We start from the raw sequence: 21126 nt of genomic DNA on the forward strand, positions 1-21126 counted from the left end.
TACCTTCAAGGGTCACCAGATTATTTTTTTCTAAGACACTGAGTGGTACAACTTATTCTTAGATGTACATCACAAATACAGAAAATTTAACTTATGATAAAAAGGGCAACCTTGATAACAAATAATGTATTTCTTAAAGCACCTGAGGGATAATCATAATTTATCCTTGCCATACATTTGTCATTGTGATGAGCTGTAGTAAGATGATTCGTCAGAAAGCACAGTTTCTGGGACAATCACCACAGACCACTAAGAAAAATACTGCTAAGGAACAATACTGCCAAAGGCAGAAGTCCAGTGGTCAAGTCAAAACACCTGCCAAAAAAGAACATAAGCAGGAAGCACAGAGGAGTCAAGAAAGCTACTGATAATGCAGAGCTAGGAGAACAGGAGAACCAGATGGCTGGAGAGGAGTGAAGTGAGTCTCCTTTTCACATCAGCACTGAGAGATGCCGTCAGTTGCACCACAGAATTGAAACCACATGTAGGCTATGCCATTCATTAATAAGAGTGACTAATTTTTTAAAGAGAAATTACAAAGCACTTTGTACATCAGTTATCTTTTAGACTTCATGGCAACCTCATGGGATATGAGAGGAGTTGTATTATTAGCTTTATTTTATAGATGAGGAACTTAGGGCTCAAAGAGATTAAATAATTTTCTAAGGCTACCAGCTATGTCTTGACTACAAAGCCTGTGATATGATAGTAGGCCAGGGTTTCTCACCCTCAGCACAATTGACATTTTGGGCTGGATTCTTGGTTTTAAGAAGTTGTCCTGTGCCTTGTAGGATGTTTAGCAGCATCCCTGGCCTCTGTCTACTGGTAGCACCCCCTTTCAGTTGTGGTAGATGCTGGTAGCACCCCCTTTCAGTTGTGACAACTAAAAATGTTGTAGATATTGTCAGATGTCTCCTGGGGATGAACTCATTCCACGTTTAGAACTCCTAGCCTGAGGATTAACGTATCAGTCTAGTATTAGTATGAGTCTAGTGAGCACCAAGAGAAATATCCTGTTGTCCCACTGTCCTCAGTCCCAATAATTGGTTAAAAGGACTTCTTTAGGTGGAAAATCCATAACAACTTCTCTTTGAACTTTCCCAAACGATCCTCATAGCCTTCCAGCAATATAGTGAAAGGGAAAGGCCAAGATGGTTTATGGACAGATGGGTGGGTGACTGGTTGCTTAGAGAGAGTCATTGTTTCATTCAGCTATCGACTCAACAAATAAACTTAACAGTTCCTGGGAATGGTTTCATAGTGGCATCAGTGTTTGAGCTGAAGTAGGTTTAGAAGGAAGATTATTAGTTTCCTCAAGATGAGCTTGGGGAAAGATGAACATGTAAATAACCTGACATGTCAGTAGGCTAGGACTTAAAAGGCTGGTGGCCCACGACACAAACATATTCCAGTCTTGAGGACCTGTAGTCATTGGTCATCTTACTTTGTATGCCAAACCATTTGCAAGCAGTCTTGCTGTTTACTTTCACTGTTGAGTTAACTATTGCCTTACAAGTACTGTTTATCTCAGCCCACATGGTAATTGCCTTAAATTTAAAATCAAATCAACAAACGTTTGCACTCCAGCAAGGCTCTACAGGAGATAAAACGACATGGTTTACATAAAAAGATACATAGTAATTAAGATAACATATCCTAGGTGCCAAATGAGTGGTTCAGATAAGTGCTATGGCATGAGAGGATGGAATGATTGCCATGACCTGGAATTGTCAGAGAGAACTTTGCAAAGGGAATTGGTGAGCTGAGCCTGAATGGATGAGTAGAAATAATACGAAATCTTTGTAATAGACTGATAATTGCACTTTGATTAATTTGCCCAGCACACCGTGTTAGAAGGTACCTTTTAGGTTGATTATTTTAATACCACCTACATCTCATTATCTTGGAATATATCTAATAATAGAAAAAAAAAAAAGCCCGTTAGAGCTGGGGGCAGTAGCACATGCCTATAGTCCCAACTACTTGGGAAGCTGAGGAAGGAGGATCCCTTGAGCCTAGGAGTTTGAGTCCAGCCTAGGCAACACAGGGAGATGCCATCTCTTAAAAAGAAAAAAAAAAAATCCAGTTAGCAGCTTATCCATGATGATTGTCCAGAGTTTATTGTCAGATCAGCCAAGAAAATGCCTAAGAGTAAAAGGGGTTGTTTGGTTTTGTTTGTTTGTTTGTTTTTAGTCTTGCTCCATCACCTAGGCTGGAGTGCAGTGGCGCAATCTTGGCTCACTGCAACCTCCGCCTCCCAGGTTCAAGCAATTCTTCTGCCTCAGCCTCTCAAGAAGCTGGGATTACAGGCGCCCGCCAGCATGCCTGGCTAATTTTTGTATTTTTAGTAGAGACGGGGTTTCGCCATGTTGACCAGGCTGGTCTCAAACTCCTGACCTCAAGTGATCTGCCCGCCTCAGCGTCCCAAAGTCCTGGGATTACCGGCATGAGACACCACACCCAGCCATGAAAAGGTTTTTTGATGACTCTCAGGAATCCGAGGAGGCTCATAAGGACTGATATCACAGGCCCCTTGGTTCAGTTAGATCTCACAGAATCACCATTCTCTGAACAAAGGTGCCCTCTTAGGAAATGGGGCTCAAGATTTGGAGAGGCCTTACTGCATCCTTTCTCTATGACTTTGGGTATTACACATAATTGCAGGACTGTGGGAGGCATAGTTATCAATAAGGGCTACAGAGGCTTTTGCTTAAGACACTGCCTGGTTTATTCCACAAACACCAGCTGTCTAGTAGACTTTAATAATTATGCATAAAATGGATGCAACAGATGTTCCTGGACCTCACTGCTGGAGATTTTGAGTGGCAAATGAACAAACAAACTAGATGGAGGGGGAAGGGCAACCACCCAAATCTCCATTCCTAGGGGCTTAGAGGAATCATTTTTTCCCTTCCTCCATGTGAAATTATAAACAGCCACTTTGTAAACAGTTGTCACTTTTTGACTTTTAAAGATTCACAGTCTTTTCCTTTTGTTTACTTTGATGACCTTTGAAATAAGCTGCAACCGAAAGAGGGGAAAAAAATTCCATCTTTATTTTTCTAAAAGAGGAGTCTGTCTGTTCCCACAGTGCATTGGAAGCCAGCAAACTCCTGAGGCTGGCTCAGGCCCACTCAGGTTTTGGGGCCTTTAGGTACAGTTAAGTCCAGTTGCCTCAAACCCCTTCACTGGGCAGCTCAGAGTAACGTGCATTACCAGATGCTGGGTGCCAAACAGTTTTCTGTAAGCCAGTCTCTCTTTACAAGGCAAATTTTATAGCCTCTCTAAAATATGGAAAATGCAAATTAATATAACTTTACATTTCTTTTGGCCTCATTTGCAGAAGAGGCAACATTAGAGATACAGTTGTGGCTCTTAAGAAGGCTGCCACCTATCTCCCCCATGAACAGCCTTCTCTGCCCCCAGTGGGTTTCTCCTCTGACCTGCTCTTCAGCCACATTGGGCACAGAACTGAAAAGTCAAAGGAGACCAGAGAGGAAGAGCCTTGGGAATGTCAAAGTTTCTTTTCTTTGATTTCTCTCTCGGTGAAAATACCACACACCTACCTGTCCCAATAATTAGTATGTGAATTTTCACAACGAGTAGGGAGTTAGAGAATATATGACAAAAAAAGAATATATTTTAGCTTTTATTGTTTCTGACTCTAAAAGTAATGTACTTTGTGGTGATAGGACAGTCCCATATCTTGATTGTGGTAGTCGTTATACAGATTCATACATGGGATAAAATGGCACCGTCCTCCCCCACCAAGTGGACGCGTGTAGAAAATGGTGACAGCTGAATCAGGTATGCAGTCTAGTTAATAATACTGTGCCTATGTCAGTTTTCTGGTTCTGACATAGAACTATAGTTACATAAGGTATCACCATTGGAGGAAGCTGAGTGAAAGGTACACTGACTATGCTGTTTTTGCAATTTGCTATGAGTCTACAATTTCAAAACTTGAGAAAAATTGAAAAGTAATGCATTTCTACTGTAAAACTTTCTAAATTACAGAAGTATACAACATTGAATGTAAAAATCCCACTCCCCCAATTAACAACTTGGCATTAATAAAAATGGGATCATAATATTTTTGCAGCTTCCTTTTTCACTTTACAGTATGACTTGGAGATCTTTCCAGTTGAGTCTATATAAATCTATAACTTCTTTATAATGACTGTACAGTTTGGCTGTACATGACAGGATATATGTAGGACTATCCCTTACTCTTTTCAACTGGTCCCGTATTGGTCATTTCTAAACTTTCCTATTCCATACAACCAGTGCTGCTGAAGATGATCCTTGAGCATCTACACCTTTGCTCATATCTGTTTGTCTGTAAAATAAACTCCTAGAAGTGGGCATAACAAAATTAAAGAAAGTGCATGTCTTCCATTTTGATAGCAAATGCCGGACTTTCAAGTCGTGGTTTTGCCCAACTCCATTGGGTACCATTTGTGTAGAATATGTTATGTATACAACATGACTCTGCTGATTACCCTCCAAAAAGGTTGTGACAATTTATACTTCCACCAGTGATGACTGAGAGTATCTTATTTTCTTGTCCATCTATCAGTTGGGTCTTACTCTTTTTTAAAAAAAAGTATGTGCCAAATCCATAGGTTAAAAGAAACCCTCATTGTTTTATTACACTTCATTAAACACTAATGAAATTAAACATTTTCTGATACATTTATTGGCTATTTGGATTTCATCTGTGAATTGTTTCTTTATGTTCTTTGCTAAATACTTGCAGTTCCCAAAGTATGTGGCAAGGCATGGGATATTTTCAATTTTAGGGATAAGCACAGTGACACTTGCCATCTGTCAGACATTATGTGAATTACTAGCACAAAGTAATTTATAGTTTTTAGCATTAGCTCATACTACATTCCTTTTGATGATGCTGTATCTTTTTGCAAAATTGAGCATTTGGTAGTTGCTGTGATAAAAAAGCAAGTGCCCTGAGAAAATCAATGTGGAACAGGAATGAGTGGTGGAGTCCAAAGCTGGGGAAGCCATGAAGTATCCAATAGGCACATACATCCAATTAGTGAGTAATTGTGGTTATTTAAGAATGAAAGGAAAATATTTTTTCTTTCAACTTATGTTTATTTTTTCACACAGCCACTAAGTTATTAAGGCATAAATACTTATTGGATTGTTTGGACCTAACTACTTAATAAATGGAACTCTTAGCTATTTCCTTTGGCCTTAGGGCACCCTGAAAAAATTAGTGAGGTACTAAAGGTGCTTTGAATTGAGAAAGTTTGAGAATTCCTGCCATATTTCATTCAGTTACTTTCATTTTTGTTATTGATTTGCAAATTTTGTTCCTTAGGGGAATTAGCAGATATTTTACCCCTGGTTTCCCTTTACTTTTGAATCTTCATAGTAGTTTTTGCTATATAAAAGTTTTCAGTTTTTATGTTGACATATTTATACATCATATTTTCCCCTATTCATGGCTTTTTGTTTATTCTTTTAAAAAACACTTTTACCTGCTGATTATAAAACACAATATGAAACATATTTCATTCCCTTCTAGCATTTTTATAGTTTCTTTTTTACATTTGATTCTTTTCTCCGTCTGGAATTTATCTTAGTTTAAGGCTTTAGATAGGAATCCAGCTATATCATTTCCCAAAGGACTGGTTGATTGTCTTAATACTGTTTATTGAATGAATCAATGTTTTCACTACTGTTCAAATGTCACCTTTATCATCTACTTAGTTTCCACGTGCAGAATTTCTAATGAGTTTATTTCTTGGCCTTCTGTTCTCTATTTCTCTTATAGCACTTAACCGTTTTCTGCCTTAAATTTCAGTATGTACATCTTACTTTCTGCACTACATCATAAGCTCTTCCTATATTGGTTATTTTTGTGTCCTATACACTAAGCTATTTTATCTTTCCCTTCTTCCTCCCTCACTAAATCTTTTTCACATTTTTATATTATAGAAATTTTTAGATATACACAAATAATATAATGAATCCCCATGTATCCATCACTCAGCATCAAACATTATCAATCGATGGCTAATTTTGTTTCATTTATGCCACTATCAGTTCCCCTTCTCCTTTATTGCATTAAAATTAACTGTGTCTGCAGTGGGAAAGGGATAGTTTTTTCAGTAAATGGTGCTGGGAAAACTGGATTTCCACATGCAAAAGAATGACATTGGACCCTTATACCTTACACAAAAGTCAACTCAAAATAGATAAAAGATGTAAACATAAGACCTAAGATACAAAACTCTAAGAAGAAAACACAGGGGAAACCTTGACGTTGCCCTTGGCAGTGATTTCTTGGCTGTCACACCAGAAGGTCAGGCTACAAAAGCAAATATGGATAAAAGGATGATATCAAACTAAAAAGCTTCTGCGAGCAAAGGAAACAATAAACAAGATGAAAAGGCAGCCTATAATTATCTTACCTCTGTTAAAATGATTTTTAACCAAGACACCGGCAATAATGAATGCTGGCGAAGATACGGAGAAAGGGGAACCTTTGTACACTGTTGGTGGGAATGTAAATTAGTACAATCACTGTGGAGAACAGTTTGGAGGTTCCTCAAAAAGCAAAACTAGAATACCATATGATCCAGCAATCCCACTACTAGGTATACCTTCAAAAGGAAGGAAATCAGTATATCAAAGAGATATTTGCACTCTCTTGTTTATTACAGCACTGTTCATAATATCCAAGATTTAGAATCAACCTAAGGCCTAAGTGTCCATCAGCAGATGAATGGTGTATTAGTTTGTTCTCAAGCTGCTAATAAAGACATACCCATGACTGGGTAATTTTAAAGGAAAGAGGTTTAACTGACTCACAGTTCAGCATGGCTGAGGAGACCTCAGGAAACTTAACAATCATGGCGGAAAAGGAAGCAAATACATCCTTCTTTACGTGGTGGCAGCAAGGAGAAGTGCCAAGCAAAAGAGGGAAAAACCCCTTGTAAAACCATCAGGTCTCTTGAGAACTCACTCTCTATCATGAGAACAGCATGAGGATAACCACCCCCATGATTCAATTACCTCCCTCTGGGTCCCTCCCTCAATACATGGGTTTATGGGAACCACAAGATGAGATTTGGGTAGGGACACAGCCAAACAATATCAAATGGTAAAGAAAATGTAGTCCATATACACAATGCAGTACTGTTCAGGCATAAAAAAGAATGAGATCCTGACATTTGCAAAAATATAAATAGAACTAGAGGTTCCATGTTAAGTGAAATAAGCCAGGCACAGAAAGACAAATTTCACGTTTTCACTCATTTGTAGGAGCCAAAAACTAAAACAATTGAACTCATGGAGATAGAGAGTAAAATGTTAGTTATCAGAGGCTGGGGAGGAAAGGAAAGGGGGATAGTTAATGGGTACAAAAATATAGTTAATTAGATAGAATGAATAATATCTAGTATGTGATAGCACAATAGGGTAACTACAGTCAACAATAATGTATTGTACATTTAAAAATAACTAAAAATATAATTGGAATGTTCATAACACAGAGAAATGATAAATGGTTAGTACACATCGTATGCCTATATCAAAATATCTTATGTACCCTATAAATATATACACCTACCATATACCCATAAAAAATAAAATGTAGCCAGGCATGGTGGCTCATGCCTGTAATTCCAACACTTTGGGAGGCCAAGGCGGGTGGATCACTTGAGGTCAGGAGTTCAAGACCAGCCTGGTCAACATGGCAAAACCCTGTCTCTACTAAAAATACAAAATTTGGCCGGGTGCAGTGGCTCACTCACGCCTGTAATCCCAGCACTTTGGTAGGCTGAGGCGGGCGGATCACGAGGTCAGGAGATTGAGACCAGCCTGGCTAACACGGTGAAACCCCATCTCTACTAAAAATACAAAAAATTAGCCGGGCATGGTGGCAGGCACCTGTAGTCCTAGCTACTCGGGAGGCTGAGGCAGGAGAATGGCGTGAACCTGGGAGGCGGAGCTTGCAGTGAGCCAAGAACGCACTACTGCACTCCAGCCTGGGCAACAGAGCGAGACTACATCTCAAAAAAAATTAGCTGAGCTTGGTGGCCCGTGCCTGTAGTCCCAGCTACTTGGGAGGCTGAGGCAGTAGAATCACTTGAACCTGGGAGGCAGAGGTTGCAGTGAGCCAAGATTGTGCCACCACACTCCAGCATGGGCGACAGAGCAAGACTCCATCTCAATAAATAAATACAATAAAATGTGAAAAAAGGCAACCTACAGATTGGGAAAAAGTATTTGCAAGCCATGTATCAGATAAGGGGTTATTATCTAAGATTTATGAATAACTCATACAACTCAGCAGGAAAATATATAACCCAATTTAAAAATGGGCAACGAACTTGAATACCCATCTCTTTTATATGTCAAAAAAGATGACATGAAAATGTCTAACAGGTATATAAAATAGTGCTCAACATCACTAATCATTTGATTTGCATTCACATGAAATCAAAACCATTATGTGATGCCACCTCACTCCTCTTAGGATAGCTGTTATCAAAAAACAAGAGATAAGCGTTGGTAAGGGTGTGCAGAAAAGGGAACCCTTGTATCCTGTTAGTGGGCATGCAGATTGATGCCTCCATAATGGAAAACAGTATGAAGATTCCTAAAGAAATTACAAATAGAACCATCATAAGACCCAGCAATCCTGCTTCTGGGTGTGTATCCAGAGAAAGTGAAATAACCTGGGTATCCATAAATGGATGAATGAATAAAGAAACTGAGATAGATAGATTATGTGCAGTAGAATATTATTCAGCCTTTAAAAAGGAGGAGATCTTGCCATTTGCTACATGAATGGACCAGGAGGACACTTTGCTGAGAGAAATAAGCCAGACACAGAAAAGTATCGCATGATCTTAATTATATGTGGAATCTTTAAAAAAATAATAAAAGTCAAATATATAGAACTGGAGAATAAACTCATGGTTAGTGGTTACCAGGGTTGGAGTATAGGATAGGAAATCAGATGTAGGTCAAAGGATACAAAGTAGCAATTACGCGGGATGAACAAGTTGAAAGATCTAAGTACAGTATTAGGACTATAGTTAATAACCCACTCTTGCCCTGGAAGGTGGTGGTAGGGATGCTAGTAGTTACTATGTGAAATAATGAGTATGCTAATTTGTTTCATTATAGTAACCCTCTCTCTCTCTTTCTCTCTCTCTCTCTCCCTCTCCCTCTCCTCATAACATGTTCTATACCTTAAATATACACAATAAAATTTATTTTAAAAAATTAACTTTGTCTTGACTGAACAAATCTTCTGCATTTTATTATTATTATTATTATTTTTTTTTTTTTAGTCTCACTCTGTCACCCAGGTTGGAGTGCAGTGGTGCGATCTCTGCTCACCGCAACCTCCACCTCCCAGGTTCAAGTGATTCTCCTGCCTCAGTCTCCCAAGTAGCTGAGATTACAGGCACAAGCCACCACACCCAGCTAATTTTTGTATTTTTAGTAGAGATGGGGTTTCGCCATGTTGGCCAGGCTGGTCTCGAACTCCTGACATCAGGTGATCCACTTACCTCGGCCTCCCAAAGTGCTGGGAGTACAGGCATGAGCCATTGCGCCATGTATTATTTTTCATTAGTAAGTTTTACTACATTAAGAGTTTCTTGTTGATCTTGATACTCTCTCTTTCAGAAAACTCAGTAGTTGAAGATCCAGATATATAAGCAAGATAAATTATCAAATATAAACAGCTCTTCCTAAATAATTTAAACAGATTTATTTTACAAATAATTTTATAACTAGATTTTCAGAAATGTATCTGTGTTCTAAAATTAGAAGCTTTTTAGTTAGAGCAGGTATTATGTTAGTGTTTAGTTAATTTTAAATTCTTCATATGCAGGCCTTCATTTGTATGTTGGGTTAAGGTTGACTATCCGACACCACTGTCCAAACCTTGCCCTTACGAACAGCTTGGGGGCCCTTGTTGGGGGCCCTTGACAAGTCTCCCCTGTGAAGGAACTCATAATTACTTTATAGAATTTAGAACAATAGGTGAGAGATGATCCAAGACAAATGTGTACTTTCTCTCTTGTCAGTACTATTTCCCCCAACACCTTGGTGTGACCAGAGTTTACAGAGGTGACTTTAGCACCCCAGCTGCTGCTGCAAATGCAGCTTCTGTTCTGCCACCCCTAGCAAGACCGTGGTAGAATTCCAAATCAATGAATCCTCTGTTTTCAGCCCCTCTCCCTGCCAGATAAAGAGCTCTATACTCTAGAAAAGGATAGTATAGATTGATAACCATGATGATGGGATTAAACAGTTTTTTAAAATCATCAAATTAAAGGAGATGTTGGGGCACTGATGAGAAAAACAGTGAGTTTTAGGGTGGGAGTGGGGGTAGTTGAGGAAAGCTGGGGAGAGTTTTATGGGGAAGGTGACGTTTAAGCTGGGCCTTACTTTATTAATGGAATTTCAGTAGGTGGAGTTGGAGAAGGTGGGGAGACAAATGATGGAACGTCCTGGCCAGGAAAGCATTTGTAAGTTGTTACGAATGGGAAATTGTTCTTTGTGGCCACAGAATAGGTTCGTAAAGTGGAAGAAACAGAAATTAAATCTAGAAAGGTAGATTGAGCCTTTAGTGCCAGCACATTCTTTAGGAGGTTGAAAGTCATTGATGGATTTTGAACTTGAGAATGATGTCCTCAGAGCTTGGCTTTAGGAATATTTCTTTGCTGGCCATTTGTAAAATAAGTGCTGGAGGCAGAGACCAGGCAGTTAAGTTGTTTTTATCATCTGGGTGCAAAGTCTTCTTGCTCCTGAACTAAAATAGTGGGAGTGTTAATAGAAAGGAGGGGATGGATTTGAGGCCCAAAGTGAATTTCCAGTCCCCAGCAGGCTTTGTGTTTTTGTACACTGTAGTCCTTAAAGATATTCACGGCCTGTTTCCTGTGATTCTCTCCCCTAACTAGAATCAGCTAGGAAGTAATTACACTTTGTAATTAGCATCCTTTTCCTGGCAGCAACACACAACACAGTAAGGTGTCATGTTTTGGGGGCTTAGCAAGACCGTCCTAAGGATGTATTCTTACCCAATAAACAGGTTGAAGTTTAGGGAAGCAACCACATGAAATGCTTCCTGGCTGGCCCTCTAGCAGATTGGTGGATTCATGTGGACAGCAAGTGCCCACCAAGCACTTTCTTCTGGGGAATGACCAGGTTGAGGAATTCAGGTATCCCAAGGTTCCGGCTCTAGCCCAGTTGGGCTGTGAATAAAAAACAACATGTTGAGCTCTGAACAGATGATATAAGTAGGTACTTATACCCAATAAGCATGGCACCCTGCATTGTGGAAGTCAGAGGCAAGAGGGGTGCTCCTGAGAGGCCTACGGCCTAGTTGGGGTTCAGTTAATATGCCTGAAGCGGAAAACAAATCCTAGCCCACACTGGAATGACTGCAAATGACATACTGTATTGTTAGAGACCTTTCTCTCTCTTGCCTTCCCACCTTGCCCTCCACTCACATACAAACACAATCTGCATTTTGAATAATTTTTGCTGTATCTGTTTCCCAGCAGTGATGTGATTGGGCTTGTTTCTGTGAATTAGAAAGTTTAGATTCCTCCCTCAGTCATCTCCCTTTTACCCTTTTACCCCCTTTCAATCTGACCTAGAGCCATAAAATACTTCTGCCTGCCTGCCTGCAGTTCTGTTTGTATGAATTAAGTCGACAGGATAAATATTCACATTCCCAACTACAGGCTGAAACAATGTTTGCCTGTTCTGCCCAGTGAGTCGAGAAAAAGGGGGCCTGACATCACCCTATACTGTACATTCCCAGCATAGATCATTTATTTAAGTCCCTGAAAAAATACAGATGTTTTACCAGTCGAAATAAAATCCTGTGTAAACACGAAGGAAAATGTGGCACTGACTTAGCTTTGGGGGTTGAAGCAGTGCAGGGAGAAAACTAGGCAAAATGGCAGATACAGAAATTTTATACTTGGCTGAAGGTGATAGGGTCAAAAATATTCACCTGTAGTCTGCATGCAGCAAGGGAAAAACATAGCATTTGCTTTTAAGAAAATACAGTTGCAAAAGTGGACGGTTTTTTAATCTTCAGAATTTGAGGTTTTTAATGATTACGATACATTTCCCCCATTTATATCTGACCTTTGAAATGAGCATCTCTTTTCTTATTAGAGTTGTCTTTTTTCATAGCCTGTCTAACCTTGTCCTGTTATTGCTGGATCCTGCTGGTTTCTGGAGCTCAGCTGCTGTTGATTTTATAAGGGGGAAAATTGCCTGGAAGCCATGCTTGGTGAAGAGGAAAACCCATCTCAGCGTTGCATTCCCAAACAACCATATATCATCTTGATCTTGTCTAACACAAGTTGCTATTTCAGTCCAGCAGCATAAACTAGACATATTTTACTGGTGCAGTGCAAGTTTTTTCAGGGAACTGCCTCATGACTCTTTTTAGGCCCATGGCATTTATTCAAAGAGCATTTCAAAGCTGCCAAAATGGACCCCATGCTTTGCACAGATGCCTGGGGCTCCCCTGAGTCTCTCTGTGTTTAGAGTGGAGGGGTGAGGGACAGAGGGTAACTGCTTCCAGGTTCTCCAGACTTCTCAGTTCCCCTCAAACTTTCATTAAGGCTTGCATCTCAGGGGCAAGAAATCAGCCTACTCACTGACACCCTCCTGCAGTGCATTCCCTGCTCCTCCCAGCTGCTTCCATGACCACCCCCTCCTCAGGGCAGGGCTGACAGTCCCATCTCTTGGCAGTTCCATGCCTATGATAGTCATGGATGATGCTGTTGGCTTGTACTTGTTTGTTTCATAATGTGCTTTCAGTCTTTTTCTGATTGGGTCATAACCATCTTAGGGCAACAAAGCTTTCTCCTGTTTCTTGTGCTGATGACCCCTATGTCCACCTCTAACCCTTCTCCAAGGGACCTATTACAGCTAGGGGTAAGCATCTGTCCTCTGTTTTTCCCAGTGTGATTATTAATAGAGCTCCCTCTTGTCCCTGAAGAATTCTTTTTTGTGACATAAATTATCCTAAGTAAAGCAGTCATCACATGGATATTCCCAACCAAACTCATTAATTCCCCTCCCTCATTCCCAAGCCTGCTGTAGATTCTCTTATAATCTCCATCTTGAAAGATGCCCCTTGTTCACCAGCTGCCCAAGTTAAGAGGCTCTTTCCTGCGCCTTAACTCCATGTCTAAAGCAGTTGCCAAGCCCTGCCTCTGCAGCCCGCAGAAGCTCTCTCAAATGTATCCTTTCCTCTCCTTCCATTGCTGTTTTAGTTTAGATTGGGGTGGGGTGGAGATGTCACAAAATCAGAATCCTACCCGTGCCAGGCAGGTAAGTGAACCAAAGGGGGATGAGTATAAACACAGGGGCTCTCTGCCCATTCTTTGTTTTCAAACTTTTAGTAGAGATTTGGGTTCAGTAAGTATTTTATTTTTTTCTTGATTCTCCGAAAGTTTAAAACAAACAAACAAAAAAGCCTAAGAGCTTTGATAAATGGCATTGACCCTCCGTCTTAGTGACTAGAGTAACAGGCAATAGTAATAGTGGTGACAGCGGTGGTCTAGAGAGTGCAGTTCTCATCTCCGGGGCCAGCTCCTGCTGCTCAGCTCTGGCCAGGTGACTGTTTGCCCTACAGGAAGGTGGGCCGCTATAGCCAGATCTAATTTTTCAAAATGGAAATCAGGATGACTTTAATGTGAAATATCCCAATTCATAAAGGTTGATTTAAAAGTACTGTATGGGCTAAATAAAACATCTGCAGCCACTTTTGGCCCAAAGGCTATTGGTTTTGAGCCGCTGGTTTCAACCCTCCCCTCCTCTTGTCTAGACTACTACAGTAGTCCTGGGCATTCCACCCCTTCTGCTATGATCTCCACACTGCCCCTGGCTTTTTTCTCCAAGTTACAGATCTCATCACCCAACAGCACTTTCTGAAGAAATCTTTGCCGTCTGCAGAATAAAGTACACATTCCATGACATTGCCTTTAAGGTCTTTATCTGACTAGACCCGACTCCTTTCTCCAGCTGTGTCTGCCACCACCCTGTGCACACCCTGGCTGTTCTCTGCGCACACAGGACCACTTGTTGTCCCCTGAATAGTACCAATATTTTTAAAAATTAAGAGACTATTTTTAGAACCATTAGATTTATGGAAAAATTGAACTGGTAATACAGAAAGTTCCCAAATATTTTTCTCCTCCCCACCTCTTTCCCCCAATTTTCTCCTACTATGAATATCTTGTATTTATGTGGTGCATTTGTTACAATTAATGAAGCAGTATTTACACATTATTATTAACTAAAGTCCATAGTTTAAGACTCACTCCTTTTGTTGGCATTACCAATATTTTAATACCCTTAAAATGTGTTTTAATTGTTTTCACTGCTTGCATACCCTTCCCTCGATTCTGGCAAGACTGTTTTTAAGGCCACGTATGCATATCACTCTTTCTGCAAAGTCTTCTCTGACTGTTTATTTTTGGAATGGGGCTGGAAGAGAGGGAGCAGACAGAACATGGAAAAGAATCAACATTGTTATCACTTCCCTAGTGCGTGCCTAGTAGTATATATATTCTTTTAAATCTCTCTACAGTCCTACAAGTTAGATATTATTATAGGCCATTTACCATGGAGAAACAGAGGTTAAGTTGCCCAAAGCCGCAAAACTGATAATTGGTTTACACCTATCTCTGCCCGGCTTCAAAATCCATGCTCTTCCACTTTCCCATGAGGCTGGATTCTTAGCACTAATCTAGCCTTCTGCCTCCACCATCAGATGAGGCATCCACTGGGATGAGGAGTACGGCGTGATTCAGCTCTCCGTTCCACTCCAGACACAGAAGTCGGCACTACGATAGCTCACAAAACCCAAGGGAATGTGTCCTAAAGGAGTGAATATAGGAAGAAGCACCAAATACCAACATCGTTTTTATTTGGCAAATGCTTGTTGAATTCCTACAGTGCATCAGACTTATTGGAGGGGGAGGTCAAGCATAAAAACAAAAGTGATGACGATGCTGCCTTGCAGGTTGTAAATCATGACCAGGCAGAGTCAGGAAAGCTATTGATTTTTCATGTCTCCATGACTAGAATGTAAGCTACAGGAAAGCAAGGAACTATCTGGTCTCTGCTGCAGCCCCTTGGACAGTGCCTGGTAATAAGAGTTGTTTAATAAATATTTGTTGACAATGTTTGGATTCAGTTGCCAATTTAGGACACATAAAATGACACTGCACTTCTGAGTTCTCATGTGTGTTGGCAGTTAATCATCCTCCTTGGTTCTGGCAGCTTTGGTTTCTCTGTGCTTGGTTCAGTACAGGCCTGGGTCTGACTACTTTCTTAGCCTCAGAATTCTTTGGGACCAGAACTTTAGGAAAGTGAGGAAGAAAGAGTTGCCTTGCTACTTGCCATCCCTTAAGAGCTGGTGGACAAACTGCCCTTCTTGGGAGCTGCCGGAGCTCCTGAGTCTGACCTTGATCAAATCTTAGTTTCAAAGGGCCTGGCCTTATACCTGGACCTCATGCCAAAGGATGGTCTCATTTTTCTTGAACCCAACACACTAAATGTCTATGAGGTTAGTTGTGTACTCAAATATTTTTATTTTCTTAAAGAAAAATATCTCAAAAACACTAACCTGTTTCATACAATTGCTTATAAAACTTTCTTTCCTTTCTCTTTCCCCTGTCTTCTCTTCTCCCTCTCCTTCCCTGCCCCATTTTTTTCCTTGACTTCTCTGACCCTGGCCCTTTGACATGCTTATTTCCGCCACAGTTCTTTTCAGCGTACCTGTCTCTCCATTTGTCTCGTGTAAATAGATCGCTCTCCATTCCTGGTGAATAACCAGGGTCACAATTGTCTGGTTTGTACCCAATGTGACAGAATTGTAGGCTGATTTTCATAAACCAGAGCTACCAAGCGTTTCAAAAACAGTCTTGTTTTTGCCAAGTAAGGTGAGCAAATATAGGACTAAGTTTAAACATCCATCAGGAGTTATTTTTGAAGTGATTGCTTCTAAATGAGAAGCATTTGAAAATCTCACAGGTTTCTTTACAAGTAAATTCCGAAGTCATGCATTTTGCTGGTGTCTGCTGATTAATTGCGATCCTGTGACACCATGAAAAGCCCTGGTGGTTGGTTTTGTGCAGCTGTAGAGAAAAGTAAAGCAAAGCCCAGTGACTTTGCCAGCTCTTTCAGGACAGTGGGGATTCAGGCTGAGGAAGGTATTTTTTCCCTCTGGCAGTCACCACATAAGAACAGAAGCTCCAGCCAGACCCATTGCTCCAGACTCCACGACGGGTGGTTTGGGTCCCTGCGGGGGTGTGGTGAAGGCATGACATTTGATCTGTTGCTTCTGAAATAACAGATCCATTATTAGAGAAAGCATTTTCAGTCTCCACATTGGGACTTGTGTGCACTCTCCTGTACAGTTACTTCTGTTTAGAAGAAATTTATTTTGATTCTCTAAACAGAAGGTGCTTGGCATGTATTTGTTGTTGGTGATTGCAGACGTCTGACCCAGTAAAACCTGCCAGTCTACCCATTTAGGGTCTGATGACTCTGGATTGATTTTATCTGGCCTTTTCCGTTTCTCATTACCCCCTTCCGTATCTAACTCTCAATTATTTCACTATTGTCAGCCCCTTGTTGATAGGAGAGAAAGAGAGGAAAACGTTGAATCTGGTTACACAGAAAGAATCATTCACAGCTCTAGAGAAGGATATAATAGGGAAAGAAAACAGATGATATTAAAATAGACTTTCAGAGTTCTTAGTGTGTTTATCTATGCTTACTTTGCCGCACCCACCTCTTCCTCTTGATTTAGATAAGGAGGCTGGAGACTGAAGGATTTCTCTTGACATGCATTTCTCTCCTTGGCACTAGCCAAGGTCAAAAGATCTCATTTATGCCCTTGTCCTTATTCTTTGTCTGCTATAGATTTGTACTCCTCACAGAGGCCTTGTGGATGTCATTGCCGAATCCAGTACATACATACATGCATATACACGAGTATCCTTGTATAAGGGGGGGACGTCTGCATTGCTGCATTCACTCCTGACATCGAAGGGAAGATCTGCTAAAAAAAAAAAAAAAAAAAAAAAAAAAAACCCTAAATAGTTACAAACATCACTGCCCAGTATTTGCTAAGGCAAGAATTAGTTTGACCTACTTCTTTAGCCACGACTGTTCTAATGAACTCAGACATGTAAACCAGTTTAGACTCTCAAACAATGTATTTTTCTTTAAACTTAAAACTTTGACTTTAAAAGGCACATTTTATTTTCATGTGCGACGGCTAACATAAAGATGTTTGCATTTCTTTGCTGAAATCAGTGTATAGGTTGTTTGTAACTAATAAACTCTTGTGGTAGATGATTGTTGGGCCACAGTCATCAGTTTTGGGGATTGTGTGAGAAACCCATAGCAAGGTATGGATTAAGGACTTGGGTTTCTCGGCACTGCTACATCCTCCAAAACCAACATGCCTTTCTGCAAAGAGACCAGAGCTACATTCTGCAGGTGTCTGTTTTCTTTGAGGGGAACATTTTAAGGAAACTTAAAAGGGAGGAACTGAGCATTTAGGAAAAATATATTTTCACAGCAGGATTTTTTTTTTCTTTTTTGGTTTAGGTTTTTCATTTGTTGCAAGCCTACTCAGACTCCAAACACGGAACGAATTCAGACTTCCAGCACGAGCTGACTGACATCACTGTTTGTACCAAAGCCAAACTCTGGCTGGCCAAGAGGTATGTTAAAATCCCACATGAGCAAGGAGTTATCAGGAGTTAGGAATACATTTGAGAATTGCTGTTTCTAGTTGTGCGGAGTTTTAAAAGTCATTGGCATGAGTTTTCTAAACTTATTGGAGTATTTATCCTTTTAGAACTTTGGGTTGTGGTAAAGAAAGAAAAATATTTTCTTGACAATTTTTCTAAAACTGCTAAGTGACTGAGGGGCATGTAATATGGCTTTTTATCTGCCCACCAATCAGCTTGTTTTTGTTGAAACCTGCTGCGTGCCCAGTCCTGTGTTAGATATTATAACAATGAAAGGCAGTAATTGACTAAATCATGTGGTACAGACTCTTAGGTGCCGTGGCAACTCAGAGATTAGAGATTGCTGTAGGCTTGAGCAGGCACTGAGGGACAGATAGGGTGTGAATAGCAAGAGGGGATGGAAGTTGCCTTTCTTAGGTGGGTAGTAAGGTAGCTTGAATAAGCAAGGCAAAAAAGAATAGAAACACATTTTTCATCCTTGCCATTGTTAGTTTATCCTGGAACTTAGAACATTTACTGTGTGAAAGATGAAGGAGTAAAAGGAATTTCTCATGTAATATACAGGGAGTCCTCTCTGTAATGCCATGTTCAAAATCTGTGTTGCAGGACTCTGGTGGTGGTAGGATAGTATTAACTGCAAAGGCCCCCCGTAGGTCCTCTGTAAGTTCCACCAGAGTAGCTCCAGAAGAGGCGCATGTGTTAGTGTTACTACCTTTCCTGCCATAGTACACGCATTTAATTAAGAGTCAGTTTATTGGCCGGGTGTGGTGGTTCATGTCTGTAATCCCAGCACTTTGGGAGGCTAAGGCAGAAGGATTGCTTGAGCCCAGGAGTTCAAGAACAGCCTGGACAACATAACGAGACCCCATCTCTACAAAACAACGACAACAACAAAAATTAGCCAGGTATGGTGGTGCATGCCTGTAGTCCCAACTACTTGGGAGGCTAAGGCAGGAGGATGGTTTGGGCCCAGGAGTTTAAGGCTCTAATGAGCTGTGATTGCACCACTGCACTCCAGACTGGGTGACAGAGTGAGACCTTGTTTCAAAAATAAATAAATTTCTGATGCTTAGAGTTTGAGAAACAAACAAGTTGAAAAAAAAAGAAAAAAGTATATTGGCTGTCTAAAGTAGAAGCCTCTCTTTTTTATTTTTCAAAAAGTGTGCTTTTGGTCACTTTTGTTGGGCTCTTACCTTCTATGGCAAGTCAAGTAATGGGCTGTGTGAGGCTCTCAAATCAGTTTAATTCAACAAAGCATTGTTGAGCCTAGGCTACCTGCTAGCCTTTGTGTTAGGAGATATAGGGATACAAAAATATAAAAGAGCTAGTCCTGGCTCCAGGGACTTCCAGGAAGTGAGAAAGATGTGTATAAATAATTTTCATCTGGTATATTAAGTATTATAACAAATGTCTGTAGTAGGTACAGCAGTACCCCAGAAGAGGGGTGAGAGAGGGCTGACATCAAACTGGCCATCAAGATTGAGCCAGAATTTTGCCAAGTGGCCAACACAGGTAGGGGAATTCCAGGCTTAGGTAATAGCATAGGCAGAGACACAGCAATATGAAACGGCACTGTAGGTTTGCAGAACCATAAGGAAGTTAGCCCTCTGGAACCTAAAGTGTAAGGCACAAGTGGCAGAGAATGGGGCTCAGGAAATATGCCCAGGCCACACAGTGAAAGCTCCTGTAAGAAACCTTTTGGTGAAGGAGCCAGTGGTGGATTTCCCAATGTGTGGATGTGTGTATCTCAATTATTGTCTCAACATTAATAGCTTTGGATAGGGATATTGATGGAGAAATTATCTTGTGTCTGAAATGCCGGTAAAGTTATTGGTAGCCTCTCATTTTTAGTCTGTTAGTCTATTCTCCCTTTTTTTAGACAGGGTCATGCTCTGTCACCCAGGTTAGAGTGCAGTGGCGCTACCACGGCTCACTGTAGCCTTGACCTCCTGGGGCTGAAGTGATCCCTCCGCCTCAGTCCCCTGAGCAGCTGGGACTACAGGCACACGCCACTATGCCTGGCTAATTTTTGTGGGGTTTTTTGGTGGAGAAGGAGTTTCAACAGATTGCCCAGGCTGGTCTCGAACTCCTGGGCTCAGGTGATCCACCTGCCTCGGCCTCCCAAAGTGCTGGGATTACAGGCGTGTGAGCCACTGCACCCAACCTGTTTTCTCCATTTTATTTAGAGAGTAGGAGTTGCTTACCCATGAAGTGTTTACCCAAGCCTAGTACCATTTGCCTTCTGTGTGGCTCTTAGCATCCCAAAGATACATATCACATCAGTACCCTCAGCTGTTTGCCAGGTAATAGGCCACTTCTTCCTACCTGTTATTTCTGGGGATCAAGAAGTCAGAGCTGTCCAGAAATTATCCTCTGAAACCTGCTTCTAGCCAGGACTGTCCCAAGTATCCTAACACTCTAGTTCTTAAAGTGCTGTAAGGAAGGAGTTTCTGCCCCCTTAGCTTGCTACTCCTTCATGCATCTCATAGAAAGTCATTATCCACTGGCTTCCTGAGTCCATTACCTCTTGTTGGATGAGATGGAGGAGATGGAGCGGCAGGCCAGCCATTGAGTGGGCCTTCATGTTGTGCAGTGCCTGAAGATGGCTGACAAAGCTGCCATCAGCTTCCTCTGCAGCTAAGAGGAAGGGAAGTCCTCCTGGCCTTTTAAAACCTGTCCTGTGGTCCCTATTGCTGTTTTCTAATTGGGCTTTCCATTCTCATTCCCTCTGCTCCCCACCCCACTTCTGATTTTTCTCCATGATTTCCCAGCTCTAGAAGACAAAGGAATGAATCACTGCAATTTACTGGGTTTCCACCTTCCTTGCCCAGAATCTAGGAAAGCCACTTTTCTGTTTCCAGTACAGTCAACTCTCTATTATCCAAGTGTGAACTTTCCGCTTTGTGGGTGGTCTGTAAATGGATCCTAACACCAGGCTTCCTTTTGCTCCCCAGCACACTTTTACAAGTGTTAATCAGGATGTGTTCAGAGCCTGAAATAGAGTTTGGAAGGAAAACATGCTGCCAGACAGCACAATGCATTCCAAAGCTATGTATCAGTTTTTCTATATTATCCACATCATTGACAGGATAACTTTGAGGTTCCTAAATAGCAAATTATAGAACTGGGTATAAGTGATGAAGCCTCGGTGTCACATGCCTGCCCTGTCCCTGAGGCCCTCTTGTTCTGGGAGTTGTCTGTCTATACTAGTTAACTCCATGCTCAGACACACCCCCTCTCGTCCTAGCGGTCCCTTCTCAGAACAGACCCCTGTCTTTACTTTCTCACCTGCCTTTCCCATGAAGATATTACAGTGCAGAGTATTCCAAAT

The 21126-nt window shown here is 41.0% G+C and overlaps 1 protein-coding gene across 7 annotated transcripts in view; it reads left to right on the forward strand.

Moving 5' to 3' along the window:
- THADA (THADA armadillo repeat containing) overlaps positions 1-21126 on the forward strand; it is a 362434-nt gene that overhangs the window by 233497 nt on the left and 107811 nt on the right. For all 7 annotated transcript variants that reach the window (XM_001141804.8, XM_024354330.3, XM_024354328.3 and 4 more), the window contains one exon: positions 17650-17765. In XM_001141804.8, the coding sequence (XP_001141804.3) occupies positions 17650-17765 (116 nt within the window). The remainder of the gene's footprint in view (positions 1-17649; positions 17766-21126) is intronic.

Source organism: Pan troglodytes, chromosome 12, assembly GCF_028858775.2.
Source record: "Pan troglodytes isolate AG18354 chromosome 12, NHGRI_mPanTro3-v2.0_pri, whole genome shotgun sequence".
Lineage (NCBI taxonomy): Eukaryota > Metazoa > Chordata > Mammalia > Primates > Hominidae > Pan > Pan troglodytes.